This window comes from Oncorhynchus masou, chromosome 29 (genome assembly GCF_036934945.1).
Source record: "Oncorhynchus masou masou isolate Uvic2021 chromosome 29, UVic_Omas_1.1, whole genome shotgun sequence".
Classification (NCBI taxonomy): Eukaryota; Metazoa; Chordata; class Actinopteri; order Salmoniformes; family Salmonidae; genus Oncorhynchus; species Oncorhynchus masou.
In genome coordinates this window covers 35,889,740-35,910,822 of record NC_088240.1, presented here as the reverse complement: position 1 = coordinate 35,910,822, position 21,083 = coordinate 35,889,740, and the positions used below count along the sequence as shown (strand labels likewise).

General features: G+C 41.2%; 1 protein-coding gene across 1 annotated transcript in view; it reads right to left on the bottom strand.

Moving 5' to 3' along the window:
• LOC135519416 (aryl hydrocarbon receptor-like) overlaps positions 1-21,083 on the bottom strand; it is a 57,000-nt gene that overhangs the window by 11,062 nt on the left and 24,855 nt on the right. Inside the window, 2 exon segments of the mRNA XM_064944628.1 lie at positions 1,125-1,214; positions 5,637-5,752. Of these exon segments, the coding sequence (XP_064800700.1) occupies positions 1,125-1,214; positions 5,637-5,752 (206 nt within the window).

Here is a 21,083-nt window from a genome sequence, read left to right as displayed (position 1 = left end):
GGAAGGAGAGAGAGGCAGGAGGGAGAGGGAGTGAGAGAAGGAAGGAAGGAGGGGGTAGGGAGACAAAGATTGGTAGATTATATAGAGACAAACAACATAAAGGTTTTGGAAATATACATATTATAAAGACAGTTAAAATAAAGATTATGGAAAGCATGCACAATACAGACACACAAAATCTACATTATTGAGAGCATCCTTATGCAAATTACATTGAGGGAAATTTGGACACTATACTGCTAAACTGAAGGAGTGATGTTATGGGAACATCACTATAGTGAAAGAGTCTGGGATATACTGTATCTCCAAGAGTGTGTTGAATTTCCAGTGTCTCAGTGTGTACTGAATTTCTCCAGGGTCTGAATTTCATACAGTAGACTGCGTAATGTGTGAGAATTGTTTCAATCCTTCATGCCTCAACTATCCCTCCATCCTCCCATCCATCTCTTCAGCGTCTGTGGCGCTGTCGTGCTGGCTAGTGCTGCTGCCCACTATCCACTACCATGGCTGGTGGTTTCTTTTCACTAAAGGTCATGCTATTAATAGACTGGTCTCTCCCAGTTTCTCGCTGTGGACCTGCTGAGCAGAATAAGACTACACACTGAGCAGGCAGGGGCCACAACCCAGACAACGGCCCCCGACAAATCGCAGCAGACACCGCACGCAACCCCCAACCCCAAACCACAACCATAATGCCAATTAATATTATGTTAATTTAACCAGGTTTATACAGGTTAGTCTCATTGAGATAAAATCTATTTTGCAAGACCATAGCATCTATAGGCAACTGTCTCTACACGGAAAACCTCTACAGTTCTACAGGGTAACATTGGATGTCCGTATTGCATGTAATTAATGATCAAAACCTAGATCAGAGATGACCAGGTGTCAATGGAGGATTATGCGTTAACGTTTGCAAACATGCATGCCAATGCTGCACTGGGGTTACCCAGCTGTAGAATGAATGCTATTATTCAGTCAAGACCACAAAGATCATAAGCTGCCTCACCAGATGCCTGCTTGTCCATTATGAATGAGCTGAGAGACAGAACAACCTGGTCATGTTTTAGGGATATAACCTTCACTGGGCTACGGAAAGGGAGGGGGGACAATCTGTACGGTACCTGGTGGAAGCCCAGGTAATCCTGGATGGTGTGAGAGGAGTAAAAAATGGTCCCATCATTAGTGACCACCAGGATGAAGCCATTCAGAGCCTGTAGGTCAAACATGCACGAGATGAGGAAAAATGGTTAGACAACACAATGATCACTTATTAAACTTCTGTTAGGCTTATTCCTCCTTTCTTAGTCCTTCCTTAGTCCTCTCATATCTCCGGGTTCTGTTAGAACATGCATCTCATGCAGAATTCTGCTGTGTGTTTTGATTACTTTAGCAAAAATGTGACTGTAGTGGTGGTCATGCAGATGTAGGATATTAATTTGATCACTCTTCTGTTGCTGAGAATTTTGTAGCACCGCAGGAAATGCAGAGGAGTTTTGTGATTTACATAAATTCACGGAAAACCTACACTAACACACAATTATATTAACGTTATTGAACTTTTCATGAAGCCTACTTTTGGCCAGCTAATAGCCTAACCACCCATCAAGCAACATTATGGACTAAAATTTCTAATCCTTTTCCTGCAGGATTATATTGCTGTGACAACATAGGTCAAATTATAATCCCACATTTGTATGTATCCTACAGTGAGATCGTTGCACTCTAAACCCTAAGAGAGGATGAGGTGTTGTCAGTATACTGTATGCAAGACAGGGTTGTTCTGAACTAGAGGTAATCAAATAATACCAGGAATAAGAGATTAGTCACTCATTTGTTTTATCCCAAACAGGAACAGCTGCTCCCATGTTTCCACCCCACTAACCACACACACACTCCCTTGCCCTTGCACACAAGAACATTTAGTGACCAGACTTACAAAGGCATATAACCATATTTACCTTATTAAAACAAAACAGACATAAGCATGTTCATCCATCACCTGATCTGCTAACACTCACACAAAAACCCAGGCCAACACACACACACACACACACACACACACACACACACACACACACACACACACACACACACACACACACACACACACACACACACACACACACACACACACACACACACACTAGCTGACACGAACAAACTCATGTATGGACAGTGCAATGGGTGCAAACACAGAAAGTACACTCAGTCTTCCCAGGGGCTGAGCCATGACTAAATTATGGCGATGTCATGTTGCTCTTTCACTAATAATCAGTGATTCACCCCAATTATCTGCACCAGATCCGCTGTGTGTAAGCACTGCAGTCCAGCAAAACACAAACATCATCATGTCAGCTTGGATGGTTTGTACACCATCTTGGAAGTAGAGTAAATAGCCAGATTCCAGGGTCTAATGTCCCAGGCATTCAGCAACTACAAATTAGTGAAGTGAAATAAATGTTTCAAGCCTCTAGTGGCAGACACCCTATGAAGACTGTTCCATATACGTTGAAGCAGTGAAGTAGTCAAGTCACTAAACCTCGAGTCAGAGTCGAGTCCCAAGTCCCTAGTGTTCGAGTCTGAGTTCAAGTTTGAGTTCTTTGTATTGCTCTCCAATCATTTTTTAAAGCAACACTTCATTACAGTGTTGCACATTTGTAAGGCTAAATAGATGGTAAGTTTCAATGAAGAACAATTGTGTGACTTGCTTCAGCTCTTTAAAAGTATTTTTGTGGTAGTTGAAGAAGTGAAATATAGTCAAAGTTAAATATATTAAAATATCTGGTCTCATTACTTTGATAAGACTACTATAACAACCGTATTTCTTTGGATACACTCAGACTACTACACTTTTGCTCATGAGGAATTAGAAAAGTTTTAGCCTATCATTTGGTGAGAGAAATATGATGGTGCACCTTGTGGAAGAAGTTTAGAATTGTGTTAGTGTTGAAAAATCGAGGCTGGTGTAGTAGAGGGAGTGACTGTTTTATAAATAGTGGATAGTATCCTTCAGTGGGAGACCAAGTAGAGGTAAGTAAGCCCAGAGGTGCTAGTAGCTGTACATTGCAGTAGTAATACTGAATGTTTAAGATAGGTAAGGTCATGGGTTAGCTATAATAAGTGGGGTCGTTATTGTAGTTTGGTTAGTGAGTATGGGGGCTGGAGTGAACTGCATGGCATGAGAAGTCGTGGGAATTTGTAATAATAGGGCCTTTAGAACGTATAAATGTAATCAAAAAGTTGTATGCAAACACATTGGTGCTAACCAGTCTGCACGTTTCATAGTTTTGAATGGCATTTCTCACTTAAACGGTGTAAGAGGAGTAGCGTTGCAAGGAATAACTACAATAAAGTCTGAAATAAGAGGTACATTATTTAAAGGGTGTCTGCTTTCGCAAGCCACACTAAATAGATAATACAGCTATCAAACAGTTGGTGTTGTTGCTGGTATGTTGAATTATCGAAAAGAGAGTGATTTTCTGAAAAGAAAGTTACAACTGGTTGAGTCCAAGTCCGATTCGCCACTGGTCAAGTCTAGTGTGGGTCATGAGTCATAAATATTGTGCCTTAAGTCTGAGTCAAGTCAGAGTCCTGGACTCCGAGTACTAAAACACTGCATTGAAGTGAGTATTTAATGTCCTTGAACTCTTGCAATTAGAGAACCACAATTTGTGCAAGCTAGATTGTAGAGACTTCCTGGATGAGCAGAATAGAGATCACATCTCTAATGGGTCTCCATTTGAGCATGCTTGTACCGTATGAACACTTACAGTATCTGCCAGCATTCTGCAGACCTACTTTCCCACTTGACGGTAGTGTTAGGCTTCTGGGGGACTACTTTGAGTATAAGAGGTTGAAAGGCTGTCCTCAGTCTGTCTATTTTCAACAATGACAGTGAAGGGCGAAAACTCAATTAATCTGTTTTGCCTCTCTTTTCCTCCTCCTCTCCTGCTGTAAATAATGAATGACCTCACAGCTCCTCTATAATTCACTACCAAGTGTCTGACGTTGAACTACAGAGAAGAAAATGAGGAGAGAGAAAATCAGACATGGTCAGAAATAGCCCTCTTCGCCGTTCGCCTTCTCTGCTTCTTCCCTTAACCTTGCCTTTTCTTCCTGTTTCCCAGTCTTTTACAATGTCCCATGACTGTTATCTCAATCTGACTAAAAGATTCCATCTTGACTAATTCCTCCTCCCTAGAATGAGCTTTCATGCTTCATTACTAACACATCGGAGAGATGTAGGTTTGTCTTAATAATGAAACTTTGTTTATAGAGCTGGGATGGCTGGCAGACTGTTTCCTCTGCTATACTCTGGAATTCCACTGTGCTGCACATAGAGGGGAACTGGACTGGAAAATCAATGACTCTAGCGTATCCAAAAGAGATTTGGCAGCCAACTAGCTCACTCTCCACTCAATAACACATATAGAGAAACAAAATTAAAATAGCTCCCTAGAGTTGGAATTTTAAAGTAAATGAAATGACAATGAATACTAGAATGACAAATTGAGGTGCAGCATATTTATGTATTCTAGAGCCTTGGGAATTAATAAGCAGATTTACATTTCCGTCATTTAGCAGACACTCTTATTCAGAGCGACTAGAGTTAAATGCCTTGTCAAGGGCACATGGACATATTTTTAACTAGTCCGCTCGGGGATTCGAGCCAGCGACTATTCAGTTACTGGCCCAAAACACTCTAACTGCCTAGTGTCACATCCTGACCATAGTTTACTTTGTATGTTTCTGTTTTGGTTGGTCAGGGTGTGATCTGAGTGGGCATTCTATGTTGGATGTCTTGTTTGTCTATTTCTATGTCTGGCCTGATATGGTTCTCAATCAGAGGCAGATGTTAGTCATTGTCTCTGATTGGGAACCATATTTAGGTAGCCTGGGTTTCACTGTGTGTTTGTGGGTGATTGTTCCTGTCTCTGTGTTTTCACCAGATAGGACTGTTTAGGTTTTCACACATTTTATTGTTCTGTTAGTTATTTCATGTCGAGTTCCTTTATTAAAGAACATGAATAACCACCACGCTGCATTTTGGTCCGCTTCTCCTTCACCAGAGGAAAACCCTTACACCTAGGCTACCTGCCCTGTTACATGTTGAATTAAAGACAAAGTGCTGGCTAATGAGTTATGAGGTTTATCCGACATTTAATCTCTGGATATTAAGCCTTGTAGTTCCCAAAAGAGGAGAGAGTATTTTTATTTTTTTTATTTGAGAAGATTCCACATTTTGATGTTTATTATTTTTGAAAAGGAGATATTTTCTCAAGTGCTTTGGTGCCTATCTTGCAAAAATATCCAAAGGGGCATGTTAAGCCACACGGTTAGCCGACTCAGCTGACTCCAAGTGGCACTCACACATTTCATATGGGAGCCTAAGACAGACATAGACAGGAGCAGACATATTGACTGATACGCTATCCCTGAGTCCCTGTCTCTCTGTCCAAACTGATTTTCTGCTAAAAGAAAAAACATGAACGTGGTCCAGACTCATTCACTCACTCACTCACTCGCGCGCGCGCGCACACACACACACACACACACACACACACACACACACAGCGATTCAGCTGGCAGTGCAGTCAGCTGAAGTTAGGCCATGACAAGCCCTTAGCGCTGACCTGCAGCAAGAGTTCGCCTTCAGGCAGCCAACTATCGGCCAATCCCGTGGCTTTGCCGTTGTCATCGCTACCACCATTGGCCAGCTCTCCATTGCAAGTACAGTTCTTCAGGGCTACTGCAGAGAGAGAGAGAGAGAGGGAGAGGGAGAGAGGGAGAGTGACAGGCGTTAGTCCTGTAATAATGTTTACAAAGCACTGCTGTGAATGTCAGAATGCTTTATGTTTAGTACACTAACCACACTGTACGCACGACAGGATCCCTCCCAGCTCATAAAGTTTCCTCAAATAGCATCTTAAAAATTACTATCCAGACCTTTTATCTTTGCCTAACCTGGTTACATCATAATGGCTTGGGAGCCAACACATCAGCACATTCATGGTTGAAAAAAAGAACGGGAGGTCATCTCAGCGTTCTAAACAGACTGTGATGTTTGAGAGTTCTCACTGATTTTTCACCAATTTTTTTGTGGTCATTCACGTTAAGACTCATAGTGCATGGTGTCAAAAAAATATTAAATCACTGGTCTGTTGTAAAAGTAGTCTTCAGTAGCAACACAAAGCAATAGTCTTTGGAAAATTCTGTCGTCTAACAGCGGAGAGTGAAATGAAAAAATTAAATGCAAATTGAAACATCTTTGACACGCAATGATATTCAACAATCACAGTGACACGTCATTCATTGTGCAAACCGTAGCCTCCTGTCTATGGCAGAATTAAGAGAAAATAGCATTGCTGGAGAAGCAGCACTCAGAGGGGAGAGTGAGAGAGACACATTAATGCTGCATCAGAGTGAAATGAGGTGACAACTCCTTCAGGCGTCACTATATTTGCACTTTTCTTTCTCTGCTCGCTGAGCTCTGTCCCCCTCTCCCCTCCTCCCACTCCCATGCTCCTTCTTTCTACTTTACCTTACACATCCTCCCTCAAGTCATCCAAGAATAGTCTCTGAAAATTCATCTCATTCCACTAGAGGGAGTCCTCTAGTCCAGGGGTTCTTAAACTTTTTCAGCCTGGAACCCAAATGAGAAATTCTATGTTTTCCTGGGACCCAAGCTTATTAAATATGCGTAAATATTGGTACATTTCATTACCCTTATGCCTAAAACAAATGGAATATAGAAAATAAACAAAGACACAATGAAATGAAATAGCCATATAAATAGCTATTCATGTATATTGTTCCCCATTAAAAACACTCTTACATATCTGTCTAGGTTGGAACTGTTGCTGTTAAAATACAATAAATAACTTTAATTCTGAACTGGAATAAACTGATTGACCACATCACACAGATGTATAACAGAACACACACACAGGCTCAGTAACAGTACAGATGAAAAATGATCAGGCTTACTGTAGAAAGTAATGTTGAAAAAAAAGTCTAAATTGGAACTGTTGCTGTTAAAATACGATAACTATTTGTTTACTCTGAACTGGAATAAGCTGATAGATCAAATCGCACAGGTTAAAGTTTTCAACAAGCATGTCTATTCTGGACCCAGGTAATGACAGTGTAACATGGAGGTCATGCTCAGTCTTGAGACTGTTTCTGTACTTGTTTTTTAAGAATGCCAGAGTTTACAACCCTGACTCGCATAGGATAGTGGTGCCAAATTTGCCCAGAACATCTATTAATTTCTCAGTCAGGCAGGAGATCACTTCCTGCTGTAGATGAGCAACCCAGACCAGTGTGAGTGTTTGCCTCAAAAAGCATCTTGCTTCAATATGTTTTATTCCAGTTCAGAATAAAAATGAGGACTTGTATTTTAACTGCAACAGTTCCAATCTAGATTTTTTCCAATAATACATTCTACAGTAATATGTACAGTAGGTCTGGTCGTTTGTTTCCAATAATAAATTATACAGTAATATGTACAGTAGACCTGATAATTTGTTTCCAATAATAAATTATACAGTAATATGTACAGTAGACCTGATCATTTGTTTCCAATAATAAATTCTACAGTAATATGTACAGTAGGCCTGATCATTTGTTTCCAATAATAAATTCTACAGTAATATGTACAGTAGACCTGATCATTTGTTTCCAATAATACATTCTACAGTAATATGTACAGTAGACCTGATCATTTGTTTCCAATAATAAATTCTACAGTAATATGTACAGATGACCTGATCATTTGTTTCCAATAATAAATTCTACAGTAATATGTACAGTAGACCTGATCATTTGTTTCCAATAATACATTCTACAGTAATATGTACAGTAGACATGATCATTTGTTTCCAATAATAAATTCTACAGTAATATGTACAGTAGACCTGATCATTTGTTTCCAATAATAAATTCTACAGTAATATGTACAGTAGACCTGATCATTTGTTTCCAATAATACATTCTACAGTAATATGTACAGTAGACCTGATCATTTGTTTCCAATAATACATTCTACAGTAATATGTACAGTAGACCTGATCATTTGTTTCCAATAATACATTCTACAGTAATATGTACAGTAGACCTGATCATTTTGCATCTTCGCCTGTATTTACTGTTACTTATGGTTGCACCATCAGTAGCTTGCTGGATTGCTTTGGATAACGTTAGCTATTAGCTGTGTACAAGGTCTGGGTATTGTTTGAAAGAGAAACTCACATCTACTAGTATGAGAGATAATACTCCCTTATTTCGCTTACCATCACCTGTTATAAAATGACAACAATGCCTTGCAGGCTGACTTACTTTTCCACTGTTGAAGCACTGTTTCCTGAAGCATTATTCCCTGTTCTGCAAGAACTCCCTAGGTTTACCCTCATGCTGTAGATGTTTGGACAGGACAGTGTCGTTTTATTAATTTGTTCGTATTGAGACTCATTACTAAGCACTTCCCCGTACAAAACACATGGTGGGCGCTCCTCGTTATTTCTCAAAGTTTTATGAAACGAAGAGAGAGAAACGAATTACCGTATTTGAGTTTCATGACAACTGAGCTCAGTCAGAACTTGTGATTAGCTTGAGTCCATTTGATGACAATGGTAAGTGGTGGCGAGTGGGATGACAAGTCAGTGACTAACAGCGCATCATCTGCTGCTGAACGACAGCGCTGCAGCGTGTGGGTCGCGGAATGATCTTCAAGAAAACTGCAGAAAAGAATATCCGGTAAACCACAAAGCACACGGGCATCTCCCACTTGCGCAGCTGCCAAACTGAGCAGAGAACGCTGCTAAGCAGAGAACGCACTGAACAGTGAGCGCAGTTGCACTTGGCCAAATCAATTCCAGTAATAAATTATATATTTATACATTTACTCTGACACGTTGCGACCCACCATTAACAGGTCCGCGACCAACACATCATTTAAGAAAGGATGCTCTAGTCACCTCGGGAAACGGATTGTAAAGAATTATGTAATAATAGACTCACATACTTTATTTTCATTTCAACCATTTGATGGCTATTATGTACAAAGTGCTTTGCTAAAGATGCAGGGGCAGATTCACTTAATCCCTTTTTACTGCAGCTCTCTGCCCCACTTATTGCAGAACCGTTGACCTATATCTTTAATTGGACAATTTTTTTCTGGTGTTACCCCTAAGATCTGGAAAGTGGCACATGTCCTCCCCTTACATAACAGGGGACATCCTTCTGACTTAGATAACTACCATCAAATCTGAAAATGATCTTGCCTTTCCAAAGATTTTGAATCCCTGGCCAATAACTTCTTAATGTGCACCAATCCGGTTTTAGACCTGGACAAAGCGCTGTTTCAGCCGCTACGCTTGTTTTTCGATAGTGTTAAATTGCTTAGATCATAAAAATCACTGTGCTGCCTTGTTTAATATATACCTTCCCAAGGCCTTTGACACTGTTGACCATCACACTTCCAATTAAATGTTGACTGAAATATGCCCGGATCAGGCTTCTTGCAAGTGGTTTGAGAATTATCTGTCAGACAGGACACAATGTGTAATTTCTGATGGTGAGAAGTCGAGGTTCCTGGATATTATTAAAGGTGTACCAAAGGGGTCAGTATTGGGACCTGTTCTCCTTGCTATGTAAATAACTAACACTGGCCTACCTGTTAAAAAGTGTAATATGTATCTGTATGCAGACAATACTATTATGTATGCCATTATCCCAACTGTAGACCAGACATTGTTAGAGCTGCAATCTGACTTTGTTGCCTTACAAAAAGCTGTGGTTGGTTAAAAACATGTACTTAATGTGGACAAGACAAAATATACACTATATACAGTACAGTCAAATGTTTGGACACCTCATTCAAGGGTTTTTCTTAATTTTCTACTATTTTCTACATTGCAAAATAATAGTGAAGACATCAAAACTATGAAAAAAGACATATGGAATCATGTAGTAACTGAAGTGTTAAAAAAAGAAAAATATATATTTATATTGGACATTTTCAAAGTAGCCACCATTTTCCTCGATGACAGCTTTGCACACTCTTTCCATTCTCTCAACCAGTTTCATGAGGTAGTCATCTGGAATGCATTTCATTTAACAGGTGTGCCTTGTTAAAAGTCAATTTGTGGAATTTCTTTCCTTTTTAATGCGTTTGAGCCAATCAGTTCAGTTGTGACAAGGTAGGGATGGTATACAGAAGATAGCCCTATTTGGTAAAAGACCAAGTTCATATTATGGCAAAAACAGCTCTAATATGCAAAGAGAAATGACAGTCCATCATTACTTTAAGGCATGAAGGTCAGTCAATCCGGAAAAATGTCAAGAACTTTGAAAGTTTCTTCAAGTGCAGTCGCAAAAACCATCAAGTGCTATGATGAAACTGTCTCTTATAAGGACCACCACAGGAAAGGACGGCCCAGAGTTACCTCTGCTGCAGAGGATAGGTTCATTAGAGTTACCAGCCTCAGAAATTGCAGCCCAAATAAATGCTTCACAGAGTTCAAGTAACAGACACATCTCAACATCAACTGTTCAGAAAAGACTGCGTGAATCAGGCCTACATGGTCGAATTGCTGCAAAGAAACCACTACTAAAGGACACGAATAAGAAAGAAGAGACTTGATTGGGCCAAGAAACACAAGCAATGGACATTAGACGAGTGGAAATCTGTCCTTTGGTCTGACACAGCATTCTGCAGCGATACGCCATCCCATCTGGTTTGAGCTTAGTGGGACTATCATTTGTTTTTCAACAGGACAGTGACCCAACACACCTCCAGGCTATGTAAGAGAGATTTTACCAAGAAGGGAGTGATGGAGTGCTGCATCAGATGACCTGGCCTCCTCAATCACATGACCTCAACCCAATTGAGTTGGTTTGGGATGAGTTGGACCACAGAGTGAAAGAAAAGCAGCCAACAAGTGCTCAGCACTCCACCAATCAGGCCTTTATGTAGAGTGGCCAGATGGAAGCCACTCCTCAGTAAAAAATCACATGACAGCCTGCTTGCAGTTTGCCAAAAGGCACCTAAAGACTCTCAGACTCTCATGAGAAACAAGATTCTCTGGTCTGATGAAACCAAGATTGAACTCTTTGGCCTGAATGCCAAGCGTCAGCATTGTGGTGCCAGCATCATGTTGCGGGGATGTTTTTCAGCAGCAGGGACTGGGAGACTAGTCAGGATCGAGAGATAGATGAATGGAGCAAAGTCCAGAGAGATCCTTGTTGAAAACTTACTCCGGAGTGCTCAGGACCTCAGACTGGGGCGAAGGTTCTCCTTCAGGACAACGACCCTAAGCACACTGCCAAGACAACGCAGCAGTGTCTTCGGGACAAGTCTCTGAATGTCTTTGAGTGGCCCAGCCAGAGCCGGTACTTGAAACGTAATCGCAGCCTAAGGTGCTTCAACAAAGTACTCAGTAAAGGGTCTGAATACTTATGTAAATGTCATATTTTTTTATATAAAAAAATAAATAAAAAAACTTCTAAAAAACAATTTTTGCTTTGTCATTATGGGGTATTGATGAAGGAAAACAAATATTGAATCAATTTTAGAATAAGACTGTAACATAACAAAATGTGGGAAAAGTCAAGGGGTCTGAATACTTTCGGAATGCCCAGTAAATGGTTTACTGCTAAGGTTAACACTATGATCACTTATACAATGCAATGTATTGCAATACAATACCATATTCTAACACAACAATCTACACAGAAGCGATACAGAACTGTATTAGTTACAAACAAAAACCATGGCTTTTCAACTTCGGAATGTTTTCTATTCAATCAATCTATTGAGTCAGTCTCTCATTGATTCATTAAACGAACCCAACAAACGGAGAAGAGATGATGGGCGAATGAAAGAAAAGTTTGGAACCCTGATGATGTCATGGAAATGGGACCAGCGGTTGGCCGTATTCATCTCTGACCCCTATGACAACACCGTGCTGTGACCCAAGACAACCCTTGACTCCTAAGGTGATGTCTTGACATGATTGTGTGAATGGGGTCTGGGTCAGCCCTTTTGTTGTCTGTGAAGGGCTACCAGAAAAAAAGAGTAGGAGAGGATTGGAGGGCTGGGGCCGACAACTGATGACATAAGAGCTTTTGTATGGGTGTTTGACAGGGCTTGGACCTCTCACACGGAGCTTTAGTGCAAGCCGTTGAGTGGACACACTGACCTAATTCCCACACCATTCTCTCTATCAGGGGTTTGACATATCATATCATCTTATGGACATCAGACATATCATATGGACTGTGAGTATTTGTGAGTTGAAAATGTCCATGCCCAAGATCTTGTTGTGTTACTGTACCAACTCAAATGAGCATCCATTGACCCTAAAGACAAATGGTCTATGTTCACCATCACATCAACGCTAAAAACGTGCTTGCAGAAAGTAGAAATCATTACCTTCCATAATAGGTAACCATACATTGATATTCCGATCTTAAGCTAGCCCTTTCATGGTCTGTTGACATACATTGCATAACGCAGCGACTGGGTATGTAGCAAGCTGCATTACCCAGGCTCAGTGTCATGTCCTTTGGCCTGAGAGGCGTTTTGTCAGCCAGTCTGCTGCGGTAAACATTGTTGTTATTGATGCCATTGTAGTAAGTCACTGCGCTTTGTGGTGCTGCTCTGTCACATGGCTCTCCAACGCATCCATGAGGAAAAATATATGCCTCCAAACTGATTACTGAAGCCCTACTGTGTTGCCTGGGCTTTATTTTCACAGACTAACTCATAAGTTATAGATCAACTAAACATATTTTACATTGGTTTCTCATTAGCGGTGCTGGGCTTCACACTTTGGCCAGAGTACGATCCATAAAATGGACAGCCTTTATTTTTGACAGTTGTTATTCCTTGTTTTTCCACTTAACTCGCTCAACAAATCTATTACTATGCAATCACAACATTACCATGTACTGCAATTACAGTGAACCTACACAGCAATAAGAGCAACGTTATGTTAAGTCTTAAACAGGTGTAAGGTAGTGTGTACACTTACCAGTCCAGTTATTGAACAAAATGGCCTTCTAAGGAAACCCCACTTCTGAGTTATTTTCGTAATAACTCTATCAGACTACAATTAGAATAATAGTAATACATTGATTAATCTAAAGGTATGAATTATTTGATAATCATTTGGAGTTATTTCCCAGAATAATAAGACCAACACAAGTTTTTTATACAATCAACATTTAATAACACAAATCAAAATATATGCAAACATAATGAGAAGGATCATGAAACGGTAGGAAATAGATTGAAAGCAAGAAGTAAAGACCTCGAGATTCTGAACGTTACGATGTTGTACTCAATCTGCGATCAAAGTCTGTTGTGGTTTCCTGATTGTTCAGGCCACATGGAGGAGAACAAAGGAAGAAGATGGCTGTGTCCTTTCTGGTTGAGTTGGGTGGTTCCTCCTTCAGGTTGCTCCTTTGGTTCTGAGTTGGTGTCCTTATGCTTGTTGCTCTTCAATGCTGGCTCCTTGCTTGAGTTGCAGTTGTGCTCTAATTGTCTTCTTCTTTCTTAGAAGGTGGATAGCTTAAATGTACCGTTCAGGCTGCACAAGCTCTTTAAAGACTAAGTCTCCTTCTGAGATTGTTTAGTGCAATGGGTTCTTCCGTCTCAATTTCTGTACTGGATTACAAGTACTATTCTCTAAAAGGTACTTTCCCTAACTTATCAGTTCACCAGTACATTGCCAATGAAGGTGAAGGTCCAGGCCCTGTGGTGAAGGTCCAGGCCCTGTGCCTACTGAACAGGTTTTTCTCCCTCCTTGAGAGAGGTCCAGCTTGAGAGGTCACATGGTATCGCTTGGTATCGCTTGTAGTCTTGTGAGGTCACATAGTATCACACCTAGGTTTGAAGAGACACTTTTATGACCCTTTGTCTTGGAGAGAGAGTATAGATGGATGGAAAATAGTGTGGAAATCTACCAAAAAACTATTAGGCAACAACAAATTCAATCCCTTCTAGACAATTTCCTGGACAAAATGTTTCACTGTAATAGTGAGGTGTAAACTTAACAGTAGAAAACCTCAACAGTATATTTTGTAATGGTTCTGTAACGACAGACCCTGGGAGACGAGAAGCAAGTACAGGGTGTATATATAATAATAAATAGACATGAAACAAAACAAGAACAGTGTCTGGACAGGAGAAACATAACATCAATGCTGACTCAGGAATGAAACTGAGGAAGTCACAGATATAGGGCCACAGTGTCTCCTGACCCCTCCTGTCTCAGCCTCCAGTATTTATGCTGCAGTAGTTTATGTGTCGGGGGGCTGGGGTCAGTTTGTTATATCTGGAGTACTTCTCCTGTCCAATTCGGTGTCCTGTGTGAATCTAAGTGTGCGTTCTCTAATTCTCTCCTTCTCTCTCTCGGAGGACCTGAGCCCTAGGACCATGCCTCAAGACTACCTGACATGATGACTCCTTGCTGTCCCCAGTCCACCTGGCCGTGCTGCTGCTCCAGTTTCAACTGTTCTACCTTATTATTATTCGACCATGCTGGTCATTTATGAACATTTGAACATCTTGGCCATGTTCTGTTATAATCTCCACCCGGCACAGCCGGAAGAGGACTAGCCACCCCACATATGCTCTCTCTAAATCTCTTTCTTTCTCTCTCTCGGAGGACCTGAGCCCTAGGACCATGCCCCAGGACTACCTGACATGATGACTCCTTGCTGTCCCCAGGCCACCTGGCCGTGCTGCTGCTCCAGTTTCAACTGTTCTGCCTTATTATTATTCAACCATGCTGGTCATTTATGAACATTTGAACATCTTGGCCATGTTCTGTTATAATCTCTACCCGGCACAGCCAGAAGAGGACTGGCCACACCACATAGCCTGGTTCCTCTCTAGGTTTCTTCCTAGGTTTTGGCCTTTCTAGGGAGTTTTTCCTAACCACCGTGCTTCTACACCTGCATTGCTTGCTGTTTGGGGTTTTAGGCTGGGTTTCTGTACATCACTTTGAGATATCAGCTGATGTACGAAGGGCTATATAAATACATTTGATTTGATTTGATAGGGGAGGTACATTTAAAAATATATATATATTTCTCCTTTATTTAACCAGGTAGGCTAGTCGAGAACAAGTTCTCATTTACAACTGCGACCTGGCCAAGATAAAGCAAAGCAGTGCAACACAAACAACAGCACAGAGTTACACATGGAATAAAAAAAACATACAGTCAATAACACAATAAACAAAAAGTCTATATACAGTGTGTGCAAATGAGGTAATGCAATAAATAGGCAATAGCGGCGAAATAATTACAATTTAGGAACTAAATACTGGAGTGATAGATGTGAAGAAGATGAATGTGCAAGTAGAGATACTGGGGTGCAAAGGTGCAAAAAATAAAAAATAACAGTATGGGGATGAGGTAGTTGGATGGGCTATTTACAGATGGGCTATATACAGGTGCAGTGATCTGTGAGCTGCTCTGAGCTCTAAGCTGATGCTTAAAGTTAGTGAGGGAGATATGGGTCTCCAGCTTCAGTGATTTTTGCAATTTGTGCTATGGGTGGGTGCTGCTAAGGTGACTGCTAAGGTGACCAGTGAGCTGAGATAAGGCAGGGCTTTACCTAGCAAAGACTTATAGATGACCTGGAGCCAGTGGATTTGGCGATGAATATGAAGCGAGGGCCAGCCAATGAGAGCATACAGGTCGTAGTGGTGGGTAGTATATGGGGCTTTGGTGACAATACGGATGGCACTGTGATAGACTGCATCCAATTTGCTGTGTAGAGTGTTGGAGGCTATTTTGTAAATGACATCGACGAAGTCAAGGATCGGCAGGATATGATGACGTGATGGAGTCCAGGTGAGTCCCATAATTAAACGCAGGTGTGCGTAACGATGGTGGCAGGTGTGCGTAATGATGAGTGAACTGGTGACCTCCACCACCGGAGAGGGGGATTGCGAGCAGACGTGACAATAAAGTAATTGAGAAACCTATCCAACCAAAAACATAGAGACCCAGAAAACCTGAGCCTACGCCTTCACTATGGTGAATCACTAAAACAAAACAGAATGGAAAAAGAAGGAACAGCACGTCAGAAATCAGCTCAATGTAATTGAAGAATCCATAGCATCTAACCACTGCTGGGAAAATTAGAAAACTCTTAAACAAACAACAACATGAAGAGTTATCTATCCAAAATGAAGATGTATGGAGACACCACTTCTCCAATCTTTTTGGCACTATAACAAAGTACAAACAGCAAAAACATATACATGATCAAATACTAATATTAGAATCAACTATTAAAGACTACCAGAACCGACTGGATTCTCCAATTACATAGAATGAACTACAGGACAAAATACAAACCCTTCAAACCAAAAAGACCTGTGGGGTTGATGGTATCCTAAATTAAATTATAAAATATACAGACCACAAATTCCAACCTCAGCTCTGGCATATTCCCCAATATGTTTATTATTTTTTTAGGGGTGGATCAGCTTAATATTGCGGAAAGAATATTGGTTCCATCAATGTAATTGTCTGTATCATTTCTAATCCCCCACATATACACATATATACATACACATACCTATATAGACATACATACTTTTTAAAATAATATATCTTTATTATTGCTCCCCGCAAACACTACCACCGATCCCCCAATTGGAGGAAACTAATAAACACTTCGCCGTTTACCTTCAATTTATACATCTTATACACATTTTACAGACACAATCTATTTTACAATATTTGGAACCAGGGACTGATCAACCAAGGACTGGTCACCACAATCCACAAAAGTGGACAGACCACGTATTCACCCTGCACACCCTAATTGACAAACGAACAAACCAAAACAAAGGCAAAGTCTTATCATTCTTTTGTTGATGTCACACCAGCCTTCGATTTGGCTCCCCCTCCTGTCCAGCTTCTGTCCAGCCCTTCACTCATCAACCCCGGACTTGTCTTGTCATCATTACACACACCTGGTTCCAATTTCCATTCTACCACTGTATATATACTCCCATACACTGCCATTTGTCTTTGTCGGTCATTATACATGTTATTTGTTTTCCTGAGAGGAATCTCTCCTACTATTTCCTGAGTACTTTATATTTTGCACTTTGGGTTCGCCCTGTCCCTTTTTGTTGATGAAGATATATTTAGAGCAGCACAACAGCGTTTGGGATTCGTCCTGCTTTGTTCTACGGTGCTTAAATAAATTAAGTAGTTCTAAACCTGCGACTGCCTACTCCTCTCTACACCAGTGACAGTTGACTTCAAAAAAGTTTGACTCAATTTGGCATGAGGGCCTGCTATACAAATTGATGGAATGTGGTATACGACGTTCTAAAATCCATGAACACAAACAAGTGTGCGGTTAAAATGGGCAAAAAACACACACATTTCTTTCCACAGGGCCAGGGGGTGAGACAGGGATGCAGCTTAAGCCCCACCCTTTTCAACATATACATTACCAGTCAAAAGTTTGGACACACCTTCTCATTCAAGGGTTTTTCTTTATTTTTACTTCTAAAGGACACCAACAAGACTTGCTTGGGCCAAGAAACACAAAAAAACACAATGGACATTATACTGAAGGAAATCTGTCCTTTGGTCTGATGAGTCCAAATGTGAGATTTTTGGTTCCAACCGCCGTGTCTTTGTGAGACGCAGAGAAGGTGAACTGAGGATCTCCGCATGTGTGGTTCCCACTATGAAGCATGGAGGAGGATGTGTGATAGTGTTGGGGTGCTTTGCTGGTGGCACTGTCAGTGATTTATTTAGAATTCAAGGCACACTTAATCAGCATGGCTACCACAGCATTCTGCAGCGATATCCTATCTGATTTGTGCTTACTATCATTTGTGCTTACTATCATTTGTTTTTCAACAGGACAATGACCCAACACACCTCCAGGCTGTGTAATGGCTATTTGACCAAGAAGGAGAGTGATTGAGTGCTGCATCAGATGACCTGGCCTCCACAATCACATGACCTCAACCCAATTGAGATGGTTAGGGATGAGTTGGATTGTAGAGTGAAGGAAAAGCAGAAAACAAGTGCTCAGTATATGTGGGAACTCCTTCAAGACTGTTGGAAAAGGATTCTAGGTGAAGCTGGTTGAGAGAATGCCAAGTGTGCAAAGCTGTCATCAAGGGATATATGTTTTGATTTGTTTAACACTTTTGGTTACTATATTATTATATATGTGTTATTTCATAGTTTTGATGTCTTCACTATTATTCTACAATGAAGAAAAACCCTTGAATGAGTAGGTGTATCCAAACTTTTGACTGGTACTGTATATCAACGAATTGGCGGGGGCAATAGAAAAGACTGCAGCACCTGGCCTCACCCTACTAGAATCTGAAGTCAAATGTCAACTGTTTGCTGATGATCTGGTGTTTCTGTCCCCAACCAAGGAGGGTCTACAGCAGCACCTAGATCTTCTGCACAGATTCTGACCTGGTCCCTGACAGTAAATCTCAGTAAGACAAAAATAATGGTATTCCAAAAAAGGTCCAGTTGCCAGGACCACAAATACAAATTCCATCTAGACACCGTTGCCCTGGAGAACACAAAAAAACTGTACATATCTCGGCCTAAACATCAGCGTCACTGTTAACTACCACAAAGCTATGAACGATCTGAGAGACAAGGCAAGAAGGGCCTTCTATGCCATCAAAAATAACATTAAATTTGACATATCAATTAGGATCTGGCTAAAAATACTTGAATCAGTTATAGAACCCATTGCCCTTTATGGTTGTGAGGTCTGGGATCAGCTCACCAACCAAGATTTCACAAAATGGGACAAACACCAAATTGAGACTACGCATGCAGAGTTCTGCTAAAATAACCTCTGTGTACAATGTAAAACACCAAATAACGCATGCAGAGCAGAATTAGGCCGATACCCGCTAATTATCAATATATAGAAAAGAGACGTTAAATTCTATAACCACCTAAAAGGAAGTGATTCCAGGAGAAGAACCCCCTAAGCAAGCTGGTCCTGGGGCTCTTTTCACAAACACAAACAGACCCCACAGAGCCCCAGGACAGCAACACAATTAGACCCAACCAAATCCTGAGAAAACAAAAAGATAATTACTTGACACATTGGAAGGAATTTACAAAAGAAACCAGAGCAAACTAGAATGCTATTTTGGCCCTAACCAGAGAGTACACAGTGGCAGAATACCTGACCACTGTGACTAACCCAAAATTAAGAAAATATTTGGCTATGTACAGTGAGCATAGCCTTGCTATTGAGAAAGGACGCCGAATGTAGACCTGGCTCTCGGGAGAAGACAGGCTATGTGCACATTGCCCACAAAATGAGGTGAAAACTGAGCTACACTTCCTAACCTCCTGACAAATGTATGACCATATTAGAGACACATGTTTCTCTCAGATTAAACAGACCCAAAAATAATTAGAAAACAAATCAAATGTTGATAAACTCCCATATCTATTGGGTGAAGTACCACAGTGTGCAATCACAGCAGCAAGATTTGAGACCTGTTTCCTCAAGAAAAGTACACACAGTGAAGAACAAACACCATTGTAAATACAACCTATATTATATGTTTATTTATTTTCCCTTTTGTACTTTAACTATTTGCACATCATTACAACACTGTACATAGACATAATATGACATTTTAAATGTCTTTTTTCTTTTGGAACTTTTATAAGTGTAATGTTTACTGTACATTTTTTGTATCGTTTATATCACTTTTGTTTATTATCTATTTCACCTGTATTGACAATGTAAACATGTTTCCCATGCCAATAAAGCCCTTACAAATTGAAATTGAATTGAGAGAGAGAGAGCTTGGAGGAACTCAGTAGACCATAACAGTCCAGCATTATAGACAGACAGTAGAAGGATGTTCAAGATTGTTCAACATATGACATTAAATCAACATGTCACTGTCATGTCTTGTTATGTCTGTTCCTGTCCTTTCTCTTCACTCTCTCTCTCTGCTGGTCTTTTTAGGTTACCTTCTCTGTCTCTCATTCCTCAGCTGTTCTACATCTGCCCTAACTAGCTCTTTCACTCTTCCCCACCTGTTCTCTCTTCCCCCTCTGATTAGGTCTCTATTTCTCTCTCTGTTCCTGCTACTTTCAGTGTCTGATTCTTGTTTGTGTTTTTTGATGCCAGAAGCAAGCTGTCGTCTCGTTTGCTTCCACCTTGTCCTGTCCTGTCGGAGTCTGCCTGGCAGGAGCATCCTGCACTATACTAACGTTCTTTTTGTTCCGCTGACAACGTTGGAAGAGGATTTATGCCATTCCTGTATTTTCATTAAAGAACTCTGTTTTCTGTTAAAACCGCTTTTGGGTCTTCACTCAAGTTCATAACAGAAGAATCAGACCAAGAATGGACCCAGCGGCTCCGGACCCTTTTCACTCCGCCGTCGAGATCCAGGGAGCGATGCTAGGCAGACACGAGGAGGAATTGTCTGCTGCTCAACATGCCGTTGAGACCCTGGCCGTCCAAGTCTCCGACCTCGCAAGACAGGTTCACCAACTCCACCTCGATCCACCGCCCACTTCCAGGGTTTCCGAGTCTCCGGAGCCCAGGATCAACAACCCGCCGTGTTACTCTGGGGAGCCCACTGAGTGCCGCTCATTCCTCACTCAGTGTGATGTGGTGTTCTCTCTCCAGCCCAACACTTACTCCAGGAGCGCAGCCTGCATCGCCTACGTCATTTCTCTCCTTACCGGACGGGCGCGTGAGTGGGGCACGGCAGTCTGGGAGGCGAGGGCTGAGTGTATTAACCAGTATCAGGACTTTAAGGAGGAGATGATACGGGTTTTTGACCGTTCTGTTTTTGGCGAGGAGGCTTCCAGGGCCCTGTCTTCCCTATGTCAGGGGAATAGATCCATAACGGATTATTCTATTGAGTTTCGCACTCTCGCTGCCTCTAGTGACTGGAACGAGCCGGCTTTGCTCGCTCGTTTTCTGGAGGGTCTCCACGTCGAGGTTAAGGATGAGATCCTCTCCCGGGAGGTTCCTTCCAGTCTGGACTCCTTAATAGCTCTCGCTATTCGCATAG